Source organism: Micrasema longulum, unplaced genomic scaffold (assembly GCF_059751315.1).
Source record: "Micrasema longulum isolate JH-2025_06_02 unplaced genomic scaffold, ASM5975131v1 h1tg000926l, whole genome shotgun sequence".
Taxonomy (NCBI): Eukaryota; Metazoa; Arthropoda; class Insecta; order Trichoptera; family Brachycentridae; genus Micrasema; species Micrasema longulum.
This window is the reverse complement of record NW_028278117.1, coordinates 200,466-224,687: the sequence shown is the minus strand read 5'-3', so window position 1 is coordinate 224,687 and position 24,222 is coordinate 200,466. Positions and strand designations below refer to the sequence as shown.

The following is a 24,222-nucleotide window of genomic DNA, read 5'->3' as shown; positions in this document are numbered from 1 at the left end:
ATAATTGTGAAAAAATGTTTTCAACATTTGACCACTACATAAGATCGATAGAGTTGACTTATATCAATGAAATTTTTTTCGACTCTGGTATTTTAACAAAAACATTTTATTTTATTTTTAACAATAACTTTATTGGACTTTTTAAATATTTAATATAACCAGACTAGTAGCGCAAATAGTTTGGTTTTAATAAATATTTAAAAAATCAATTTTAGAACCAGTTGCACCAAAAAACTGCTCAATGGTAATTTTTGGTTTATTGGTTTATTGTTTTGAAAAAGCATCGATTGGTTAATTTACTTAATTTGACACATTTTCATTCCTTTTTTTTGTAGTGCAACAGGTCCTTGATAAGGTAAAAGATTTTTTAAAAGAATTTAGAATATTAATTATAATTCGGTTATCTGATAGTATAAATACATAATTAATAAATATGTGTATAAACATTTATATTTCCATTATTTGATTAATTAAGTAGCACGTAATTTAACTCTTAAAAAAATAATTGATGATAAATTTCAAGTATCATTTTGGAATACTGTGATTTTGTTTTCTAGAATAGATCTTGACTAGAGCAGTTATAAGGATCGGGCGGTCGGGGCTGGATAGTATCTTCATAAGGAGGAATCCCAGCTATTTTCTGTTCCGTGCTGACTTTCTCAACAGCTTCCATGACCCTTAGAAGGTTCAGCCCAGCAAGTTTTTTCAACTCCTCAATTGACCACCCATTAGCCATCAGCTCGGCAAAAAGAAGGGGATATGAAGAAACATCCTCCAAGCCTCTTGGAGTGCTGAAAAGTTTCAATAAAACAATTAATTAATAATTTATTTTGCAAAAATAAAAACCACAGTAGAGTTGATATTGAAGTCAGATAAACGAATATTTTTCCAACAGTTCTCTATAGAAGGATTATCCGGAACCTATCAAATTAAAAAAAAAAAAAACAAAATGTGGGGTGTTTTGTATTCTGTCTATTTTAAGCGCCCAAATTTACTCAAACCTTCCATCATGACTTTTGTAGAGTAAAAAGGGTATGATAAATTTTCACCTTATGGTATAGTGGTCAGTGTGTTTTCCTAACAAGCAAGAGGTCTCAGGTTTCATTTCCGACATGGTTAACAAGAAATATTCATTTGTAAGGGCATTTTAACATTAAAAAAAAAAAACCTCTTTCTCAGGACAGGTTGAGCCATGTTAAATGGAGACTATCTTAACTAGAGGACGCTCTGTATAAATGTTTTAATGAGTAAGTTTTATACAAATTCCCTGAGATAAAATATTTGCAATAAGTTTATTAAATAAATAAATAAAAAAATTGTCCCTGGACTGGTAACTTAAGTATAAACCCGATTAACTTAACACCATAAAACAAAAACAATAAAATACTATAATAGATGTGATTTGTGTATTAATGCAAGATTATTTGCGGAAAGGAATAATATTGACGATAAAAAAATCTGGTACTTTCAATTTATTTTTTTTATTGTTTAAATATTTAAAATGTCCTCTTATAGGCACAAGTGTTTTTCTTGTTTTTGGAAACGAACTGGTAATTTGAATGTCAAAATAAATTAAATAATTAATTTCAACTTATTAAAACTGTTATTAGATTGAGTAATAAAAGAGCTGAGATGGGTTATTTTAAAAAAATACGAGCAATCGCCTGACAATGCTTTAAAATTTTATGCAATTTTATACATAAGTTACTTAACAATATTTTAAGTTAATCTAAACGTTTGAAGACAGACATTGGTGAACTTGATCCACTGGGAGTTTCATAAATATTGACAAATATTATCAACAAAAATGAAAAAACTGTCCAAGAAAAAAGTATTGATGTTATGATTGACTCAAGACGATGTCAAAACAAACGTTGGGGTTAGTTGTAGGTGTCATATATTATTATCAATCTAAAGTGAAAATCGTGTACTTTTATTTTATCTTTCGTGATTATTGCTTAATTTTAAAAATTTGCTAAACTAGTGATAAAAATAAAAATATTTATACATTTTAATTTCCGCAACTAGGTAAAAGCCGAAAAATAGTTATTTTCTTTTCGAATTATGATGATTTATTGAATTTCGTTATTATATTTTTGTACACAAATACTGAAAAAAAAAACAATCATCATTACTCATTATTTCGTTTCCACACCCATCGGTTCATAAGGCACTGCATTGGCACACCACCGAAGTTAATCTTGATCATTTTTGTAACATGTAGGAAACTTGATTAGTCTCACGCTTTAGGAGTCCAGGGACTATGCATTATTTTGTGGAAAAATACTTTTTGATAAATGAAACTATCTGAACTAAAAACTCATGCTAGGCGTATGATCTTATTTTAAGCCAATTTAAGTGGCCACTTTACACACTATAACAATTATTATTCTGTCTATGCCCGAACATTCATATTTCTTAAATTCTTCTACCTGTTTATTTTTGTTGACCCTTCCATTACTGCACTAAAAAAATTCGCGCGTTCTGCGAAATAATTACACATTCAAAAATGAAAGAAAAAAAATCTGGAAAATGGAATATTCATAAGCAACTGCTTCAATAAACTATATTTGAGTTCAAAACTGATAATATTTGAAATAATCACTAAAAACATGAAAAAAAAAAACCATTGCTAAATCTCAGAACGTCAGTGACTGGACTACCATTAACGAAGCTCCGATGGGATATAACCGGTGTTATTGCTCGCGAATAATATAATACATATAAAAACAATATAAATATCAATAAACCTTTATTTAACATAAAAACATTCATGAAGAAATAAAAAAAGAATAATTCAGGTTGAACTTGCCAAAAAAATGACAGAATCTTGTGTAACTTTAGCGTCAAGATTTAGACGTGAAGGGCGTTAGAGACAGTAAAATATTTATTTATTTAACTTTTTGTACATAATGTTATTTGTACATTGGCGGGCTTATTGCCAAATGGCAATTTCTTCCAACCAACCAAAAAAATAAAAAAAATATTTTTATAATTCAAGTTACAGAACATATTCAATAGAAAAAAAAAGATTAAAAAGTTAAAAATATAAAAAAATAGAAATAAACGTATTTGTTTATAAATCACCTTAAATCAAAACTATTACTCACTGGGAAAAAGGAAAAAAGAGGAAAGAGGAAAAAGGAAAGGAGGAGAGATTAAGGAAGAGAAAGGAGATGTTTCATCAGACTTGATTTAAACAGAGATAATGTAGTAATATCTTTGATGGTAGATGGGAGATGATTCCACAGCCATTAGAGGGTGAAAGCGCTAACGAGGAAGTTCGGCACTTTTACTTCATCGCCGCCACATAGCGACACATGGGTAAACTTTTGATTATATGGGTGGTTTATCTCTGATTTCTGCTAAATCGTTTTTTTCAGTGACAGTAAATATGTGTTATTTAATAATTAAATCCATATGTAAATGTATAATGGAGGAATCACGAAAATCTCAATTCAATATTTATAATATTTAGCGAGATATTTAAGTTGTAAGATGCAATGTGTAATAGCTACACATCAACGAGAGGGGAGAGTTAAGTTTAACAGCTAAAGCTTTTATCGTTACGGGTAAAATAATTCTAACTCAATTATTCACCAACATACCAGGCGACACCTGATTTTTTTTTTTTTTAAATTGAAGAAATTGTATGTTAAGCCGTTGACAGAATTGTGAATTATTCACAGTGTGTAAAGTGGCTACCACTTAAGCCAACCAATGATATATCATAAGCTCTCTAAAATGTTCTCAATCTACGTCGTAATATGTTAATTTTAAAAATTCCTTTGGGGTCGAATCCAATAAGGACTTTCAATGTTTAAACAATTTCAAACTTTCTCAATTCTACTTGTTCCAATTAATTAATAATTTTAAAAACGTTAATTATTTTTTCTCAATTTTTTTTTTGAAAACTTAATCGAGGCGTAAAGCTAGGGTTTCCTAGGACAGCGGTGACCGTATCTTAATGGCCGTAGTGAACGCTGATGCAGTGGACAGCCGTCGTTACGGTGACTAGAGAGTGGTTTCTTAGGAAAACGGCGTTGTTAAATGTTATCAACACCGTTTTCCTGGGAAACCACTCTCTAGTCACCGTTACGACGGCTGTCCACCGCATCACCGTTCACTACGGCCGTTAAGATACGGTCACCGCTGTCCTAGGAAACCCTAGCTTAAGACTGATCACTTCCTGTAACGAACTACCGGGATTTGCTGAATTTACGTAACGAATACGGTGCCCTGTGCACCATCAGGCGTGGATAAAGGATCGATAATGATATTGATTTTCCTAATTACTTATATCCGAATCATTGTTACCAAATATCAAATATATTTTATTATCTTTAATCTTAATTAACGGATATCTCAACTGCAATAGATTAATTGCTTTTGATTGAAATTTCCGATAAAAAATAATGCTTCAGATGATTTTTAAAGAATGATCTTATATGTCAATTGCCTTATATTTGGTAGACTGAACAATAAAAAATGAGAGCATTAAAAGGTGATTTTATTAATTCCGCTATCATTATTTTGTGTGTTTATACGCATAAAAAATATATCTATGCCCTATCTTAGTATTTGGGTAGCATTTTTTTCCAATAAAACCAGACGATGTTTTTTGAAAACAATTTTTGTGAGGATTATACAAAGAAAGGAAAAAAGAAGCGAAGAAATGCAAATAATATCCTTACAAAATATATAAGCCCCTATATTGTTAAATATAACGAAGCGTGATACTTTTACGCATGTAAAATATATACGGAACATTATTTATTATTAAAATCCGTATTTATACAAATTTATTTTCTTTTGTATGTACGAGTAGATACCAAAATAATGCAAATATTTTACATAAAGATTTCGGTACAAATAAAAAGAAAGAAAACGAAAAAGGAAATATTTATAAAAATGTAATGTTTGTTAACAAGTACTCCTGGATTTAAACGCGCCATCACTATCATACATTTTTCACACCGAGTGGTGCATAGTGTACTACAATGGAATACCAGATACAGCGTATTTCGATCGTATGTTACATGAAGGTATGATGATCAGTATTTTACTTCAAGTATCTAGCTTGCTAGTCGATTACTTCAAGCACTGTGCTACGAGGTCTTTCTTCAGGATTTTTACCTGAGAGTGAAGGAAGGATAAGATTGTTCTCGCGTGCTGTAGAGTGTTGTGTTGGGGAAGTATCTGGCGCGTATTGCTTGTGTGGATATTATTGTGTAGCGGTCGGCAATTTGGTTTGGTGGCGGGTCGAATGAATATGTCAATGAGGAAGTTCAGTGTTTTTTTGTATTTTTTAATTTTTTAATAGACTAATAAACTAAGCCAATTTAAAAAAAATATATATTTATCGTATTATCAGCGCTATGATTTTTTAAAGTTTTGTATTTTTTCAATAACTCCACGTGTGACGTCAGAGGTTCTTCTCTGTCAGTTCTCCCGATTGGTTCATTTACGGTTAGCAAACCGGATATCCTTCAAAGCTCTCATATCTTTGGTTTATTCATCTGAAATAGTGACGTCATTCAAAGTAGTGCGTTTTTCTTAAAATATATTTTTTTCGTATAATTTCAAGAAACTTTGACGTACAATTTATTGCTCTAATTTTTACCGCGCGCAAGAAAATATCATATCATAAATAATAATAAAATATTTTGTATCCAATTTCTCTTTGAGGGCCACGTGACCGTTGACGTCACTCGTGCTCTTGCGAGCCAAACACAATTATTTGTAGTTTGTACAATTGATTGACACGACACAATTTTTACGATAGGTAGATAAGTTACAAATACAGAAAAAACTATGACATAAACACAAAAAAAAAACAACAAAGACATGGCCTGTATGTGGGGATACACTTTATTTTAAACTAACGGACCCAATAGACGTTGTCCTGCCCGGACGTTGGCTTGCCTGCTATTAGCTGGTTGAACAAACGTTTCTTCGAAAATATGGACACATGTTATTTATTTTGTCCTTTTTTCAACTATTTATTTATTCGTAATAAGGGTTAGTTTTTCTTCATAAATTTGGCTTAGAAGCCTCGTCCTGTTCAAATCAAAATCGTGCAAAAATCACTACTTCAGTGCCATAATCCATATAGAAAATACGTGTCAATGAAGAAAATTCAGGCCGTGTTTTACCCTGAGCCTTCTAAAATTATGTCACTCAACTCATGCTTAACGTGAATTCAGTCATTCTTTAACCATCAGCCGGGTTTTTACGTGATCTAGACATTTAATTCGAAACCAAAAGAAAAGAAAAATGTGTCGTGAAAGCCTGAAAAAACAGTCCGGGTAAAAGGAAAAAGACTTTTCATTAATAAGTGGGTGTACCTAGCAGTGGCGTGTCATCCATATATGCGATACATGCGGCGCATGCCTTTAATACTGGAAAACTATGAAGGTAGTAGGTACATAACTTGTAAATGAAATAGATTTACACTCTTATTATTAGATCTCACACAAGAATATGTTTATGTGTGCCCTATTTCAAGATTTAAAATAATAAAAATAAAAAACATCAAGTATTTTAATCATAGATTATTGACGTAATTATGAAACGTAATCGCCCCTCAAATCGGCAACAACCAACCGCGCATCACGGCTGACCGCAGAGGTTTAACGAACTGATACGCATATAAAATATTAGATGCGCATACGCTCAAAATGCTCCTGGGATTTTGAATAGTTAGCGCAAGCGTATTAGAACTTAAAACGCTAATTCCGCCCATATATTGGAGTGTTGTACACTGTCATATCAACCTACACTACCAACTGTGCATGCTGCTCGGATTTTGCATTTGTATGAAGATTACCTACCAAGGAATAAAAATTATTTTTGAAATTCTTTTCCATTTTTCGGGGTAAGGCCTTTTGTGTGGTTTTCTACATTTCTTTATGTTTATAATTAAAACTGTTAACTAAATTGAGTAAAATATTCAGGAAACAGAATATTGTGAATACAATTTTCAAAACATTATAATTATATAACCTAATGAGAATTTCAATCTGTAAAAAAACAATAATTACCTAATTTAAATTTTAATATTTTATTTAGTGTAAAACAGCGTTGTTAGAATTCTTGACGTTTTATCACTAAAACAATGTTGACTTCCGGTTTTTATTATGCCTTACCCAAACAACGTAATTTAAACTTATTTTTGAGTTCAGTGTTTTTTTTTTCACGTATAACATAGCTTATCGCGATAACTTTTACATTTTTAACTCCAAAATTGCAGTCTGAAATATTATTTTTGATTTTTATTTTTAGTTATTTGTTTTTTTATCTCATAATCCCTAATATGGCCGCTCAGGGAAGCAATGAATATGGACTTAACCGCGATGCTAATCGGGAAAATAATTGAAATTGCCTAATTTAATCTTTACTGAAGAGAAGTTTTAGTAGTCTTCCATTTAATTAAAAGGAACGTTATTATTACTATTATTATTATTAACAGGATATTTAGTTTTATAGATTTTTTTAAATCGGCGTGCGTAGAAAGTACGCCAGGAAATAGGGGTATGGCGTTCTATCCTCTCTGCCTACCCCTTAGTATAAGACTTTGTACTTATCTGAGAAATTTGCAATTCTGTATAACGGGTTTTATTTTTGTCAGTTAACATTTTTACTATAGAGATGGGGTTCCACAAAAAAGTGACCAATAATAATTAAGGTTCCATAGACAAAAAATGGAAACTGCTGTTCTAAAGCATACGATATTATTATTATCAAATAATCAAGTTGTGGTCCTATGGCTAGTATCTTGGACTCACAGATCAAAGGTTCGTGATTCGTATCCCACTCTACTCCAACTCGATTCCCATTTTCTAATAGTGAGTTATTTACAACTTGTTGAAAATGGCCCTCAAAATGAAATATTTGGGGAAATCATAAGAACGCAAATATTTCTTCATTTAAAAAAAAGAAAAAAAAGTTAAAAATGTAAAATTTAATTTGTTTTTTACCTTCTTATGACCGCATGCCCAGTTTCAAAAGTCACCGCACGCCACTGGTACCTAGGTACTTGTTGATTAAATTCCAAACCAAAAATTGTTGATTTTCAAATATTGAATTTCATTAGGTACCTAGGTACTTGTTTATGGTTGAATTCTAAAGCATAAAATAATTCATTTTCAAATAAAGAACTCTTTTTGCAAATGTCAAACTCTGCTCTACTTTCCAACAGTGGTGCATTTTGTGTAAAAATCCGTTTTTCAAAAATGCATCAAATTTCAGATAAAATTATTGAAGCATTACTAAAAATCCATTCAAAATTAGTAATTTATTTTTAGAAATTGTACAAACATCAATTATTTTTAATAAATAAACGATATAATACAAACTTTTTTGAATATACAAAAAAACAGCACGATCCAAATTTTTTGATATTTGCATTTTAGTCAAATGCATATAAAAAAACCTATTTTCCCTCCTAACTTTGTTTTTGATAAATAAATTGATAATATTATTATTTACAAACCTAATTAAATTACAATTTTTCCAAAAATCGCATGTAAATTGGTCCAGTAGTTATCGAGTATATCAAGGACAAATATACATACATTCATTTAAATATAATATATATATATATATATATAAATTTTCATTTAAATAAAGGCTACTGGAAGAAAACTATAGATATTAAAAATATTTTTAAAAAATCCAAATTTTAAAAAACATTTTTTATTTTAATGTTGAGCTTTTTTATACATACTCAGTTGATACTTGTTTAAAATAGTTGTTTTAATGTTTAAAAAAGTTTGATTAACTTGTTACTAACATTTATTAGTCGCTAGCTTTCTCTTGTCTCTGTCCTGCTCAGTTAGTCGGGCGTATAGTGAAACGATAAATTAAGGTGACGCGTATGCAAAAGGGAGCGACATACTGAATAGAACTTACAGTAGACCGATGTAAACAGTCCGTGCTTTTTACCGTACTACTTATTTTGCTTGTCAAAGTCGACGTGATATGACATGACGATACTCGCTCCCTCCGCTGGTCATTCCTTTCCTTTTGGGGACGACTTTTTAGTTCGGATTTGTATAGAGTATTATCTCTTTTTATGATATCTCAATGGGTTTCTGTGACTTTTGATATAAATATCTTTTTCAATTTCCCTGTGAACGTTTTTCATCTCATGCTATGTAAATTAATAATAAAATACTTATTTATATTATTTTGCACCCCCTATGGTTGGGAGAGATAAATAAGGTTCCTTCATACTTACTAATTGATTCCGTCATATCCTGCCCCTAAGCCCACGTTATCCACACCTGCAACCTCTCTGATGTGATTTATGTGAGCTGAAAATAATAAAAATATTATTAATTCTATTGATTTATTGCAACTTTACTAAAAAGTCATTTTTCTATGTTTGGGCAGATGAAGATCATTTTTTTGTGAAATAGAACCGGTGTTTTTGACTCAATGTCTACTTTCAGATAAAAAACCTAGGAAATGAAATCGAGTAGAGATAAGTGGGTCTCGTAGTTTAGTGGTTAGCGCATTCAATATCCCAGTTTCGATTTCTCAAGAAAAAATAGTTAAACCCATAAGACACTCGGTCTTTAACTTTTAAAAGACTTTGTTAAAAAATCATTTGGAGACGGTGCGGTATTGTAACAGCTTTTTATTTTAGGCAAAAGACGACATATTTTAAAATACAGGCATTTAAAAACAAAACATTTCCAGAAATAAAGTGTTTAATGGTATATTTCCCATATTTGAAAAAATTGAGCGTAAAACACCAAAATACGACTTCATTATTAAAAAAAAAGAAAAAGTTAAATTCAGTCTAAATATTCAATGTAGACTCGTGTAACATTATAGTCACACAAGAGTTATAACGGTTTTTGTGTATGTAAATTTCACTGTTCCTGGACTGGCACCTGAAGACTGATAATTTTACCTGAATGTAACAGATAACCGAGATGCTTTACATTTGGTGTATTAATGCAGCGCTCTATGCACCATCGAGTGGGGATAGGAGCATGATGATGATGAACTGTATTCTTCATCTACCGGGACACGGATTTGCATATACTTTAGATAAAGTTTATCTTATTCTCTCGATACAAGAAATCTTATTTGATACTTCTAATGATAAACTGCGGTTGGCTTCTGAAATCCTAGCATTGTTATTTGAAAGGCGCAATGTTTGAAAACTTCTAAATTCACTCATCTGATAAAGCGAGATTTATTGTTCTCGAAACTTTGTATCCACGCAGGTACTTTTTACGTATAAGTAATTGTAATATTTTATGATAGCGTTATCGTAAATATGTGCTTGTTGTGATCAGTAAATTTTTTATCTAAACGTATTTTCTTGTTAACATCGGGTGGTTGGGAGGAACCGCCAATCTACAAATGAAAATAAACTTGCATAACATGTAAATCTAAAAATGCAACAATCTATGCTGACGCTGTCCTAGGTTATTATCAAGAACGTACAAACCAATGCTCATCATAATCTCAGGATTATATTGTTATATATTGTTTTATATTATATATTGACAATTTTATGGTCAGTCGACTACGGAAGGAGGTCCTGCTGCCAACGGAATGCCCGTACGAGGTTCTCGCGTAACCTAAACTTCTTAATACCGAGAACGCGTACGATGTTTGCTCGGAGACACTTTTCATATATGGCTCCGAGAGTGTTTAATGTCTTGGATGAACATATTAAGTTCTCCAAATACTACATATTACATATTACAACAGAGATGAAGAACATTTAAGAGAAGGTAATAAAGAAGTCTAGGCATCTACAGGGCTTATGACCTGTCAATGGCTGGTTTAAGTGGGCACCTTACACACTGTGTAACATTCACCATTCTGCCTATATTTGAACATCTTTATTCCTTCAATTCTTTCATGTGTTGATGTTTGTGAAGTTAAAGAGCTGAAACCTTTATTTATGCGGGTGAGATTCATGAGTAAATTCGTGAGTAAAGTGGCCACTTAAACCAGCCACTGACAGATCATAAGCCCTGTAGATGCCTAGACTTCTGTATTACCTTCTCTTAAATGTTCTTCATCTCTGTTGTAATATGTTAATATAAACAACTCCCCAGGGAGTTGAATCCAGTTCTTGTCTACAAAAATTTGGACAAACTCAAAATATTGTTGTCTATATTTAAGATGAAGATCCATAATTGGATTGTATCGAGGGGTAGAGACCACTGTATGGGATTGCTTCGGGAATAAATGCATAACATCGCTGCTGTTTTCATTATTATCAATATACGTATATCGTATATGTGTATGTCATCACTGTCATACGTATTATTATATAACTTTTGATTCCATTTTCGACATGTATTATAAATTTTTATTATTTTTATTTTTCTATTATTATTTTGTATATTGTTTTGATTATTTTGCATATTGTTTTGACTACCTATATATATTGTTTTAATATGTAAATAAATATTTTTGATTTATATATCGAAGAGTCCCGACTTAACACGGATTTTTTGAACAAGTCGGAACATAAAAAACATATAATTGTTTCTATGTAAAATTGTGTATTTTGTGCATTAAATAAAAAAATTAAATTAAAAAAAATTATCGATAATACCACGCAACAATCGATAAAAATGTGTAGTCAAATACACTTTCATCAAAGTCTACATTTCTTCAACTTTTCTATCTGTTGACTTTTGTGAAGCAAAAGAGCAAAAACCTTTTTTGACGTGGGAAAATTCATCTGGCTGAGTTGTTTTTTGACCGGTTTCAGAACATGACTGTTCCTTTGGCAAGCCTTTAAAGTAAACTAACACCATTTTTTTAAAATCTCACTAAAGTTTACTCTAAATTACAAGTAGGTACCTAGAGTAGTATGTTAACATGTGTTCAGGGTTTACGTCTAGGCTTCTCATAAAAGGAAAATAGAGTAAGTAATATTTTTTTTGTATTATGTTAATTATCCGCCTCGCAGTGTAATGGTAAGCGCGCATACCTATCATGCAAGAGGTATAAAGTTCTGTTTTCGACACAGTTGACATGAAATATTTAAAACGGTGTTTTTACACTGGAATATTTCACAGTCCCTTGGCCTGAGAAAGCGTTTAGATTGATAATCTCACCTTCATGTAACAAAAACAAATCAAGAAACGCTTCGATTTGTGTACTTATGCAGTTCCTTATGCACCATTTGGTGCAGAAGAGGAATTATTATTTACTTAACAAATTTACGGACAAAATCCAATTTAAACAAATCATAGAACGGAAAACAATTAAAACATTGGACAGGCATTATGGAATCCAGGTTAATTCTACAAATATACAGTCAATTTAGTGTGAATATTTTTTCAGTCTATTTGTAAAAAAACTAAATTTACAATCAAAATAATTGACATCTTGATTTTCATTTACAAATCGAATAATTTATGTTAGAGGCGCATGGAATAAGTTGTAATATAAAAATAAGTTTTATGTAGACCGAGGAACAGAATTTTTTTATTCCAGAGTACGTGAAGAAACATTCAGTAATATTTTTATGATGTAGATTGAATAATATTTAATCATTTTTAATAAAAGACTGTTATTTAATGGTTTCAATAGTATTTCAATAACATTTCTAGCTCAAATAGAAAGGGGGTTAAACAAGTTATAAAACTGGAAGATTATTACTACTACCATCACGCCATTTCTCCGTAGGGGTAGGCAGAGAGAATGGACCGCCACACACATCTTTCCTGGCATAAATGTCTAGCTTCTCTACATTCATTCATCTTGTCATACATGCCCTTCGGTTTTTCCTGCAAAATTAGTTTACATATTATGTATATGTTTATAGGATGAAAATAGGTGTGGTTAGTTTTAGCCAACTAACATTAGAATGATATGTTTTTTTTTCGGAATGAAAACATTTTTGAGAACATGTAATTAAGTTGATAGAATTTTGTTTTATTAATTTCCTTTCGAAAATGTTACGCACTTCCAAAATAAAAATCATAAATTTTCAGCACGTTCAACCAAGTTAAGAGTGTGAATTTACTTGTTCTTTTTGTATAAAGGGTATTATGTCGATCCTTCAATCATTATTTTGGGCACGTCAGGTTATATCGACAAAAACTTTCTCACAAAGAAAATGAAACGAATACCTCGTTTATAAAAATAGCACTTATTAAATAGGATCATACTATTTCAACTCAGCTGTGAATTAATATTCTCAGTAGAAATTTGAATTTTATTTAGTGAGATCACGATAGAAATCCGTGCACGTTTGATTGTATCCGATATAATGAAGTTTTTTAATAAAATATTTAATCTTGATTTCGTCGAGAATCGAACTCGGGACAATCATGCAAGTCAAATGCGCTTACCTCCTTACCAGAGCTAAATCGTGAGTTCAGGAGCTAAAAATGTTCGCATTTTATTTAACATTTTTAAAAAAAAGTTCCATACAAAACCATTTACTGTATATAAACCATTCGTAGGCAAAACTATGAGGGAAGAAAAAAAATAGTATTTTCGATTATTCACGTTTAACCGGATTCTAGTCCCGTGATAGTATTAGCGACTCCCGAATCAAAAATCTACATTTCAAATTTAACTCCACAACAAATTGATTAGAATTTTTTCAGCACAAGTTATTCACGAAAATGGTCTGAAAATTTAACCGTTTCGACAAATAATATGAACTCGAATATTTGATTTGATTATTTTATTAAAAAACATAACACACACATACTTATTCAACAATTGAATTTTGCCCTTGTAGAAGGGTATATAGGTACGTGATTTGATTTTTTTTAGAGTAATTTAACGAAAACTTTTGGACAAAGCTCTATTAAGTTGAATTTATTGAATTTGTTGCAACAGAGAGGGAAAACATTTTTAAGAAGGGAATATGGGAGTCTAGGCATTTACAGGGCCTATGACCTGTCATTGGCTGGTTTAAGTGGCCTTTCACACCTTTAACATTCACACTTCCTCAACTCTTCCATATGTTGAATTTTGTGAAGTAAAAGAGTTGAAACCTTTATCTTGCGGGTAAGATTCATCCGGCTGAACCAATTCACCTACTACACAACGCCTGAAAACAATTTTCCAATTTTGGATACTTCTTCTCTTACCAGGTAGTTAATTTAACAGTGTTATGAGTATGCCCAAATGCTTGCAGACTGGCTGGATTTGGACATACTCAAAACATTGTTGAATGAATTTTATTGTTTATTTTTAATTAAACAATATTGATTTCAATTTATTTATTGATTATCAATGGTACCTCGTTGTGTTTAATTAAACTTGTTTTTTGGATTCTTTTATTTGTATTATACTTGCCCTTCTACATGGGCACAATTCAATTATGAACAAAAACAAAAAATAAATAAATTTCAAAAAATTTTAAATATCCCTAAAGATACATACCTGTACTCAAAATGATTTTTTGAATGCTGTTTATGTTTTTCCCTGACAAAGCGTAATTTTTAATTAAATAAATAGAAAGCAATTTCAGTATAAAAATCGTATATTTTACACAATGCACCGTATTAAGTTAATGGAAATTAGTTCAAACGTTTCATATGTGTAATTATTTACAAAAGTTTTCTCTTATATATATGTATAAAGCTATTATAAATATCTTCTTTCTTTGTATAAGCACTTCACCCTAGAAACGTGAGCTTAATGAAACGTTAAGTTCTAATTTCGGAAAAGAGCAGCTCTATGCCTGTAATGAATGTTCCGAGTGCAACAAACGAGCGAGGGTCGCCTCCCCTATACTGATTACAGGCGCTGGGAATTTCAATACAACTGCTGGCTGCATTCTGCTGACTGATTGACTATTGACGGGTTGCTGATAGACTTTTCTGTTCTAATAAAAGCATTCTACAATATTCTTCGTGGTTAATACTGTTATAATAGTACAAAATACGATATGGAGAGAATTTTTTATAAATAACATACTAAAAGTTAGAAAGGATTATCCAAGGGACAAGTCATAAGTCCTGTAAATGCCTAGACTTCCATTTTCTATTCGAAAAAATGTTTTTCCTCTCTGTTGCAACAAATTTTGATTTAAAAAATGTACAAATAATTCATATATTATTTTTATAGCACCAGTACGTTTTTCTGATATTGCTATCCTACTATTCTCACAAAGATACGTATTAACGACCCCTCTTACATATGCAATAGGTGTGCATATTCTGTCGCATTCCATCGCAATGCCCTTCTGACATTCCTTTAGTCGCCCGCGCATACCCCAGACCCCGCGAGGCCCCTAAACTTGTCATCCTCCTTAATTTTGGCCATTATAAGGCAGATTCTTAGCTCGAAGAGTCAGAGTGTTCCTGATCGTCTTCCTGCCATCATGTTTACTTGTCTTTTTGGGTACTTTCCGGTTTAAGAATTAGGGTTCCCTTAGCCCAACCAGCATGCTTTTCATGTTTGGGACTCTTTGGTATTAGGAAACGCCTTGACTCTCACCCCGTTCGGTCATTAATATACTAATGGGCCACTGTCCACAAGGTCACATACCTTAATTGGTTCACCCTGGTTCTTTGGTACGACATAAACTTGATGAACATAGATCATAGTAATTGATTCCCGGTACCCACTCAGTTAAGTACGAATTCTGGCTGTTAGGCCCTTTCGTAAACTTTTAGGTACAAACAGAGCTTCGCTGTCTCATGCACCACGTGTCCTTTTACTTTGGCCATCCGGGAAGCATAAACTCCGATAACTCCGTCGCTTCTCAATCTGTATAGTCAGTGCCTGTCAACTCGTGTAACCTACCATAGTATATTTCATTAATTAATAGTGCTTGTTGTATATTTTTTGAGTGGAATAAATGAGCATGTTTAAAATATAACCAGACGTGTTATAGCTTTCATTATTTTTCTTAAATATAATTAATGTTTTTAAGTGCATTTTAGGAGTAAAATGTTTATTCCTATCCTATTTTGTTACGATTGATTTTTTTTAAATGTATTAATGACAAAATCAATAACAATCGCCGTAAACTTCTAAATTTTCACTTTGGTCGTAAGGGCTTAAGCGCACACTTATTTATTATTCAAATGTTTTTTTTTAAATCAATGTATAAATAGCCGGTGTATGGGATACTATTTTTATAAATACCTGCATAAATATTTAGTTGTATCTTAAAATATAAATCTTGAGTGTATGGTATAAATTATAATATATATAGTATATTGCGTTCAAAATTAAATCAGTTAAATTATCCCGATTTGGTACTAGTTACATGACTGTAATTGAAGTTATTTAAAATTATGTTGGCAATGATTATTTCATGATACGCAATGAAGATTATTTACATTCGCAAAATACAGTTCGCACACAGCCACTTTTTATTGCTTACTTCTTGGCAAGAAAACTTGATAAATTTGCAACCATAGTCTATGTTTACGTTTGTTTTTTTGTTGATTTCTTGATATCATTTTAAGTTGCTAGAACTTTACCCGTCCATGCAATTTGTAGCTGCACGATTTGGTAATTTAGCTTCCATATGTAAATGTTTTCAGCTTTAAAATACCTCAATTTCGTAAATGGGGTCTAAAACTCCAACCGTTCATGAGCTTAGTAGCTGCAAGACGTGCTGTAATCTAACTCCTTTTAAATTTTTTTAGTATCTTTTTTTAAATTTCATCAACACACTAAATTTGTTTGACAAGTTTGGAAACGCGAATATGGGGGGCTTGATTGCTTACCATCCATGCGCTCTGAAACTGCAAGACGTGCTGTAATCAAGCTCGAATCGGTTATAATTTAAATTGATCTTTATTGGAAACAAGGAACTTGAATCCCAACCGTGCATGCGCTCAGTAGCTGCAATATTTACCCACTGGGATATTAATTTATTTCACAGCGCTCTTAAAATGATAAACACAAAAATTGCGCTGCTTTTTTTTTTTTTTTTTTTTTTTGTTTCTTAAATAGGGAACATATTCATATTTTTAGGTGTGTTTTTATAATGACAATGTATATATATATAATATAATAAATTACAATATATTTCAATTTATTTAGCAGATATTTTTTAACCTTCATTTAGAATTTTGTTTTTTTTTGCTTCATAAATATTTTTTACCATTTCACAATATTTTTTTAGTGTCTTTTATAAAATAAAATTTTGTGACTTGACATTTTTTCTAAATGGAAGTCTGATAATATTTTCTCTGATATTGTGATCATATTCATTTTGGTTTTGATCAATTTTTTTCCAAAATTCTGTGTATTTTTAGAATTAATAATAGTTAATTCTTTTAACATTAAATTCACACTCCTGTGTCAGTTTTTTCAAAATGATTCCAAAAGCTTTGTTTTGTCGATATACGAAATTAATTATTTTTTATAATCTCCAAAACTTTACTATGTATCAATCATCTTTTTTCACCTTGAGCCGTTAAATCAGACTCATAAATTGATATTAAAAATGGTTTCCATATTATTAATATTTAAAGCATTAACTTTGTGGTCAAACATTTTACAAAATGTTATTAAATATTTGTTTATAACCACTTACCTATTAAGCTTACCCTATCCCTCCATCCCCTCTATTTTTTTCATTTATTCTCAAATAACAGAATATTTTCATAATTTAATCAGTGCATGTTTGTTCTAATCAGGGCATGTTTGTCCTAATCAGTGCATGGGCTAATTAAAATGCATGTCGTGTTGCTTTTATATTTTTGTGCAACGACTATGGTGAAGGTGTATAGTGGGTTTTGCATGTTGGTTTGGATGTTGGTTTGCATGTTGGTTCAATTGGTGTCCTGACGAAGAGACGGGTACGTCTTGAAACCGGTAGACAAAGAAAAGTCGGTAAGTGGTTATATACAAATGTTAAATAACATTTAGTAAAATGATTTTCCTCTGACCCACCCTTTTTGTGATGTGACCGGCGCGGCGCGGTGTTGCAAATTGCACTTAATTAATTAATATCTCGAAAACATCAATGAATATTTTTTGTAATCTTCAAGTTAACCTTAACACGTAAAAAAAATACGTCGCTTATTGAGGTATATTACAGAGTTTCAAATAAAATATTTTGTTCACCGGGATCTCCGAAAATGACAAAATAGACAAATATACAAAACATTCCATTGAGAGAAAAAAATGTCATCTAATAAAATCACCAAGCAAGACACTCGTTGTATAATTTTAATAAGATGAAAAGTGATAGTGATTATCAAGCGATCATTTCCTATTCTCTTTCTACCTATGGTAAACCTAACCTCAGGTTACCACACAGTGACTCGAGGAAGTTTTTTCTCACAGTATGCTAAAGGTTAAAAAGTACCATATTTAGGTGTGCGGTGCGCCTATTTCAAATTAAAAAGTCTATGACTTCAATTGTTTGAATTTTATAAGATTTAGTCATTTGACAGACACAAAATATTAAATCAATATTTATATTTGACAGAAACCATTTTTTTGGCAACCACGTATGCTACAAAGTGATCGTAATACGAGTAACCGTGTTACATTCCGAACGCCGGTTATGCGGACTGCAGAGCTCACGCGAATAAAATGTGTGTTATGATGAATAGGATAGGAATAAACATTTGACATCCAAAATACACTTAAAAATATATATGGAATATATAACAAATAACGAAAGCTTAAATGTAAATTATTTTGAGCTTGGATAATCCTTTTTAACTGTGAGTAAATATTCATGAGAAAATTTTCTTCATATCATATTTTGTACTTATATAACAGTATTAACTACAAGGAATATTGTAGAAAGCTTCTATTAAAGGGAGGATTAAATATTTTACCAGGTCATCTATTTGCAAATACGCCTTTATTCTAAGAGGTCTGTTTTGTTCATTTTCAAAAAGGGCTTTGTATCATGATATTAATAAACTAGAATTATTTCATAAGAATAAATAATAATAATAATAATGAAAATGAAAAAGGTTAAGAATAAAAAGAACAATAAAAACGGTTCGAAATATTTTATTACTACAATGCGAAAATAATATAAAGAATAGGTATTTTACACATTATTTGACGTAGGTAAAATATGAATGTAATTTAATATTTCACCGAAATACATAATATGGTTAAATTAACAATATATTGCTCACTGGAGAAACTCGTGCCGACGAATTCATTTTAAAAGTTTAATTTAGATAGTTTTTGTTACAAATATTAACTTTTTTATGTTTGTCGAACAATTTTTGACATTAAAACAGAGATGTAGAATATTTTTGGGAAGGGAATTTAAAAGTCTAAACAATTGGTCTTAGAATAATTTGGAAGTCTAAACAAGTATATAATATTGTACAAGGACCAATCAGTTATTTAATAGCCGTTTTAATTAAATCGATGCGATGGGAAACAAGTTGTGGTAAAGCGGATAGAAAATCTTCGATCTTTGATCCAGGGTATGCAATAATCAATTAATACTTTCATCACCCATTCCTAGTGGTCCATGGAGCAATAATTTGGTATACCAAATGCAGCGCATTTTGATTACTCGTCATATGGGATCTTACGCGTAAAACTACTTTTCGAATCAATATTTTTGGTCAATTTTACCAGGAATAAAACCTGGAACTTCAAGCATCGAAGCCAAATGCGCCGACTATTTCACTGCAAGGTGGCTCCACTTGACCTCCATTTTCATAATTTTTACTTGAGAGTAGCCATCGAGTCAAAAAATCATCCATGATTTTGATTTTATTTCAAAAACCAAACTGTACGAGTATTATAACTATTCTTCCGGACGCAGAGCGTTTATTTAAAGACGTTACATTCATACTAGAAATATTTGCGTTTTTATTATTAACAAAAATGTTTTCATTTCAATTTATTAATATATTGAAATTAAGTTGTGTGAAAGCGAAAAGCAAAACCCTCAACTTTGAATTCGTATTTAATTTTTATTTGTATTTGAGAGAAGCGTTCATTTTCTTTCCCGTTGTCTGTGGTTTCGTATCGTCTATTCCTGGGTCAATGTCTTAATCTATGGTCGCTCTGTCCGTTTCCGCCAATTTGGTATCCCGGTCATCCATGGATTTTGTTTTTTCATAAAGCTCATAATGCACCAGGTCGGTGTTACCTGGACTCCAGAAAACAATAGAAACATAATAAGAGTTTCAATGGTAGGTAAAACTCCAATATTATGTGTTCTGAATTGATTTCTGGAGTCCATATTATGAGAGATCTGTCTGTTATCTCCTGGTGACCGGGTATGTACCACATAATTGTAACCTTATTTCATTCAAATAAATAAATAAAAAAATACGCTTGACTTAAGTATAAAAATTTTTTTGTGGCAACCTGGCACTTTCCCTAATCTACAAACTTCTTAAAGGAGCAAACCTCAGGAGGAAAATTGTAAGTTTTAGTAAAGTCCGCAAAAACACAAAACATAATTAAAGTGTGTTCATCCGTAAAATTTAACACAAACTTCTTTTTAAGTACGAAATAAAAACAAATATTCTGCGTCCTACATTAAGAAAAGGCAGTGTTACTGTTCTATGGGTCTTATCCACTTTCATTCACATTCTCTCATAATACATGATCAATTTGTGGACAATGAAGGTTCAGATATAAAAAACATCACTTGGCATCATTCAAACTGAAACAATATTTTCAATGCTCAACTTATGAGACAAATTTACTTTGCCTTTTGCCAAAGCAAACTATCATATTGCAATTTAGCTTGGGGAGGTTGCTCTCGTTCCATCCTTGAACTATTTTACTGGTTTACAGTAAAATAGCACAAAAATGGATCATGAAGATCATTCTCAAAAAACCCTTGAGGTATTCAACGGAAGATCTATTTGTTAAAGATATTGGATGTAAGACAATTGTTTGTAAGGTGCCTACTACTTAAATTTTATGATAAATTAAGTGAGGTCAAAAGAACCCAACAGAATATAAACACTCGTTCAGCAACACAAATTAACTGTATTGTCCCATTTGTATTAACCACCTTTGGTTAAAAGCAGTACAATGTAATTACTCCAAAAATATTATTGATTTATTGCCAAATATAAAAGACTCAAATTGTAAAACAAATTTTAAAATAAAAATAACTGCACATATAAATAGTGTAGCGAGAGATTTTTTTGAAAAATATATGTAAATCAATAAACGTAGTACTTTATATAATTGGTACACATATTATTTATATTTTTATGTATTTCATTGCTTTATATTTGTTTAATTATATATTATTCTATATTATTTATGTTTAAGTAAAATGTATTCTTGGCACATATATATATTTTATATTTGTATAATAATGATTTTTAATTTCTTACATTTGATAAGCTAGGCATTTATAATAAAGTAGTTTTAGTTTTTTTTTTTTATGTTATTGTTTTATTAGTATAGGACTACTTACGCTCTAAAGATAAAAAATCTCCATCTTAGAACAGGCTGTGCCATGTTAGATGGAGATTATCATAAACAGAGAACACTCCGTTTACATTTTACATTAATGGGTTTTATATAGATTCCCTGTTATTAAGTGTGTATATTATTTTTTTGCAATAAATTTATAAATAAATAATGACAATAAATAATAATAATGATTGAACTGTTTACTTTATAAAGGTAGTTAAGTAAATAAATAAAGTATACAGTCATTAAAATTCAGAATTTAATTTCTTAAATTTAATAAGAAGTGAATGCAGAAACATAGGTAAAAAAAAACTCAAGAAAATGCTTTTTCTTTCATGCTCCGTGCGCTTGTTACAAATATTTTATTAAACATAACTTCATATTTGAATTAATTCAAGATGAAATAAGTTAATTTGTACTCTAAATGCACAAAAATTTCTTTAAAGTTTTCACTGTAATTTAAATATTGGGAAAATTTCAAAACGCTATAGCCGCCTGTCGCCAAAGAAATTTGAATTGGAGTTTTTGAGTTTTGACGTCTGCCAGCAGCAGTACGCCAAAATAATTCTAATTATATTTTATTTATTTGTCTTTTTGGAGAAATACTTAAAGCTATATGCACGTTGGTTTAAATTGTAAAAGGTTTGAAAAATATAAGGCGGGGACATAAAATACCTAATTTCAGCCTCCGTCTAGTTTTTGTCTTGAGCCTTAAGTCCAATGAAGTTGGAAAGCAGTAAATTTTGCAATAAATAATTTTAAAATATTTTCATAGTTTTTTACGCAAACTTTGTATTGGCTTTTGATTAAATGAATAAATATTATACTTTATCCGGATAATATCAGATCTAACTTATTTATAAAGTTCAGCAGGAACTTAAAACTTAGAACCAAGAATTGGCGGAGTTAGCTTTTGGCGTTATTGGAAACAATCTAATCGAGTCGGGTACATATCACACTCGTTTCCTTAATAATATATGGGTGAAACTTTTAAAACACTTGACATAACTAAAAGGCTGATTCAATAAATCACAGATGAAGTTAGGTCGACTTTATCGAAATTTCAAGTTTCCTCAACGGGCTCCTCTAAAACTTTTTATTCCCATTTATTATATTTCACTACAATACCAAAAGAGGGAGAATCTTCCCTTTTACCTCGCAATCATTCAAGATAAGCCGAAAGGGAAGATACTCACTGAAGATATTAAGAAGCATTTCTCCGGGGCTTTTAGTCCAAGACCAAACAATACGTGGCGCGTGTGAAAGGAGTAATTCCTATATGAAGCGCTTGTTGGATTCCCTCATATTGATGGTCGTTTTGCCTTCTTCCCTTTGGAAAACTTATTCGTGTATCTACTCATCGGTGTTGTAAGTGTTCGGGGGCTGTTTCGTATATCTTACTAAGTAAACAGAACAAGAGGCAACTCTCCTACATTAGCGGTGGAGAGATGGTAAACAACCATGAAAAGGGTAGAATTCCTTTTAATCACGACGGAACACGCCGAATCGTTGGATATTTCACATTATTGCTAAATTCATTAGAGACTAAATTAACTCTGGTATTATCTAGTAAGCTTTATTTTGCACAGTTTTGCTTTTATGGTAGGTAAATTAAAAGTTCCTAACGAGTATAATAAATGACGATTAATGTGCGAAATAAATTATAATTTTGTTACATTCTTTTAAAAACTTGTAGTTGTTTAAAGAGATCAAAGATACATACAATTAAAAAAAACATGCACGTCTTATGCATAATATCTATATTAATTATTCTCTCGTCTCAAAATGGTCTCATTTAATTTTTGATAAAAATGCACTTTTCTACTCACATATTAAAATTATTTATTTACCTTCCTCTAAAGGTAGAAATAACCATACAGTAGGTAAGAACTCAGTTAAATGAATGCACTCTGATACTTACTTATTTAAAAGGCACGTTTTTTAAACTACTAAAAAGCAAATTCAATTTTATAATAAATTACTTTTTCTACTATCATTAAAAAAATAACGATAAAAAAACCAAACGAAAAATGTTCTAAACACACTTTTCGACTTTTCTATGTATCAATTTTAAGATGTACCCGTCTTTTTGTAAATTCTAAAGTCTTCCAGTAAATTCGTTTTCCTCCTTTCCTCCTCTCCACCTTTTTATTACTATTTCTCACATAAACTCGAACATTTCCAAATATGTACAATCAGTTAACGTTAGCGTTAGCTACGAAGAACATGTGTCTTATGAGCAAGTTTGTTTTATATTTTTGTGCAAATTTTTATTATGGTAAAGGTGTATAGCGGGATTTAAATGATAGCGTAATTAGTCTCCAGACAAATAGATGGATAGAAACCCCTCAAAACCGGTAGACATTAAAAAATCAGTACGTAAGTGGTTATTTATAATTATTTATTAATGCGTAATAAAATGTTTGGTCACAAAGCTAACGCTTTAAATATTAATAACATATTACCTGGGACTCGTTGCACATTATTCATTCTAATTAAATTTCAAATTAAAATGCTTTATATAGAATAAGGTTTTGACACTTACTTTTTTTTTAATACAATCAAAACATAACATTACTTGAGAAAAATATTTTTAAAAAGGTTTCGAAAGTAGGCATATACTATTTATTTTTATTATTATTTTCTTTATAGTCAAACCTCTTACCTAGTTCTCTCCTATACACGTTTTAAACTACTTTTTTTATTTAAGCACCGACACAAACACATCCTCAGGCTCGGGAAGCACATCCTCAGGCACATCCTCAGGCTCGGGAAGCAACATTAAAAAAAACAGTTCCTGATTTTGCTGACTTTCCAATAAGTTTTGCTAAGAGAAAAATAAGAAGCAGAACTTTACAGCTCTGGAATGATCGC

At 31.0% G+C, this 24,222-nt stretch overlaps 1 protein-coding gene across 1 annotated transcript in view; it reads right to left on the bottom strand.

Moving 5' to 3' along the window:
• Window positions 1-275: 275 nt before the first annotated feature.
• Window positions 276-24,222, bottom strand: part of LOC148278146 (uncharacterized) — a 190,510-nt gene continuing 166,563 nt past the window's right edge. Inside the window, exons 9-10 of the mRNA XM_088231832.1 lie at window positions 9,242-9,317; window positions 276-791 (exon numbers count right to left, since the gene is read on the bottom strand). Coding sequence (XP_088087958.1) covers window positions 554-791; window positions 9,242-9,317 — 314 coding nt within the window. The 3' untranslated portion in view covers window positions 276-553. The remainder of the gene's footprint in view (window positions 792-9,241; window positions 9,318-24,222) is intronic.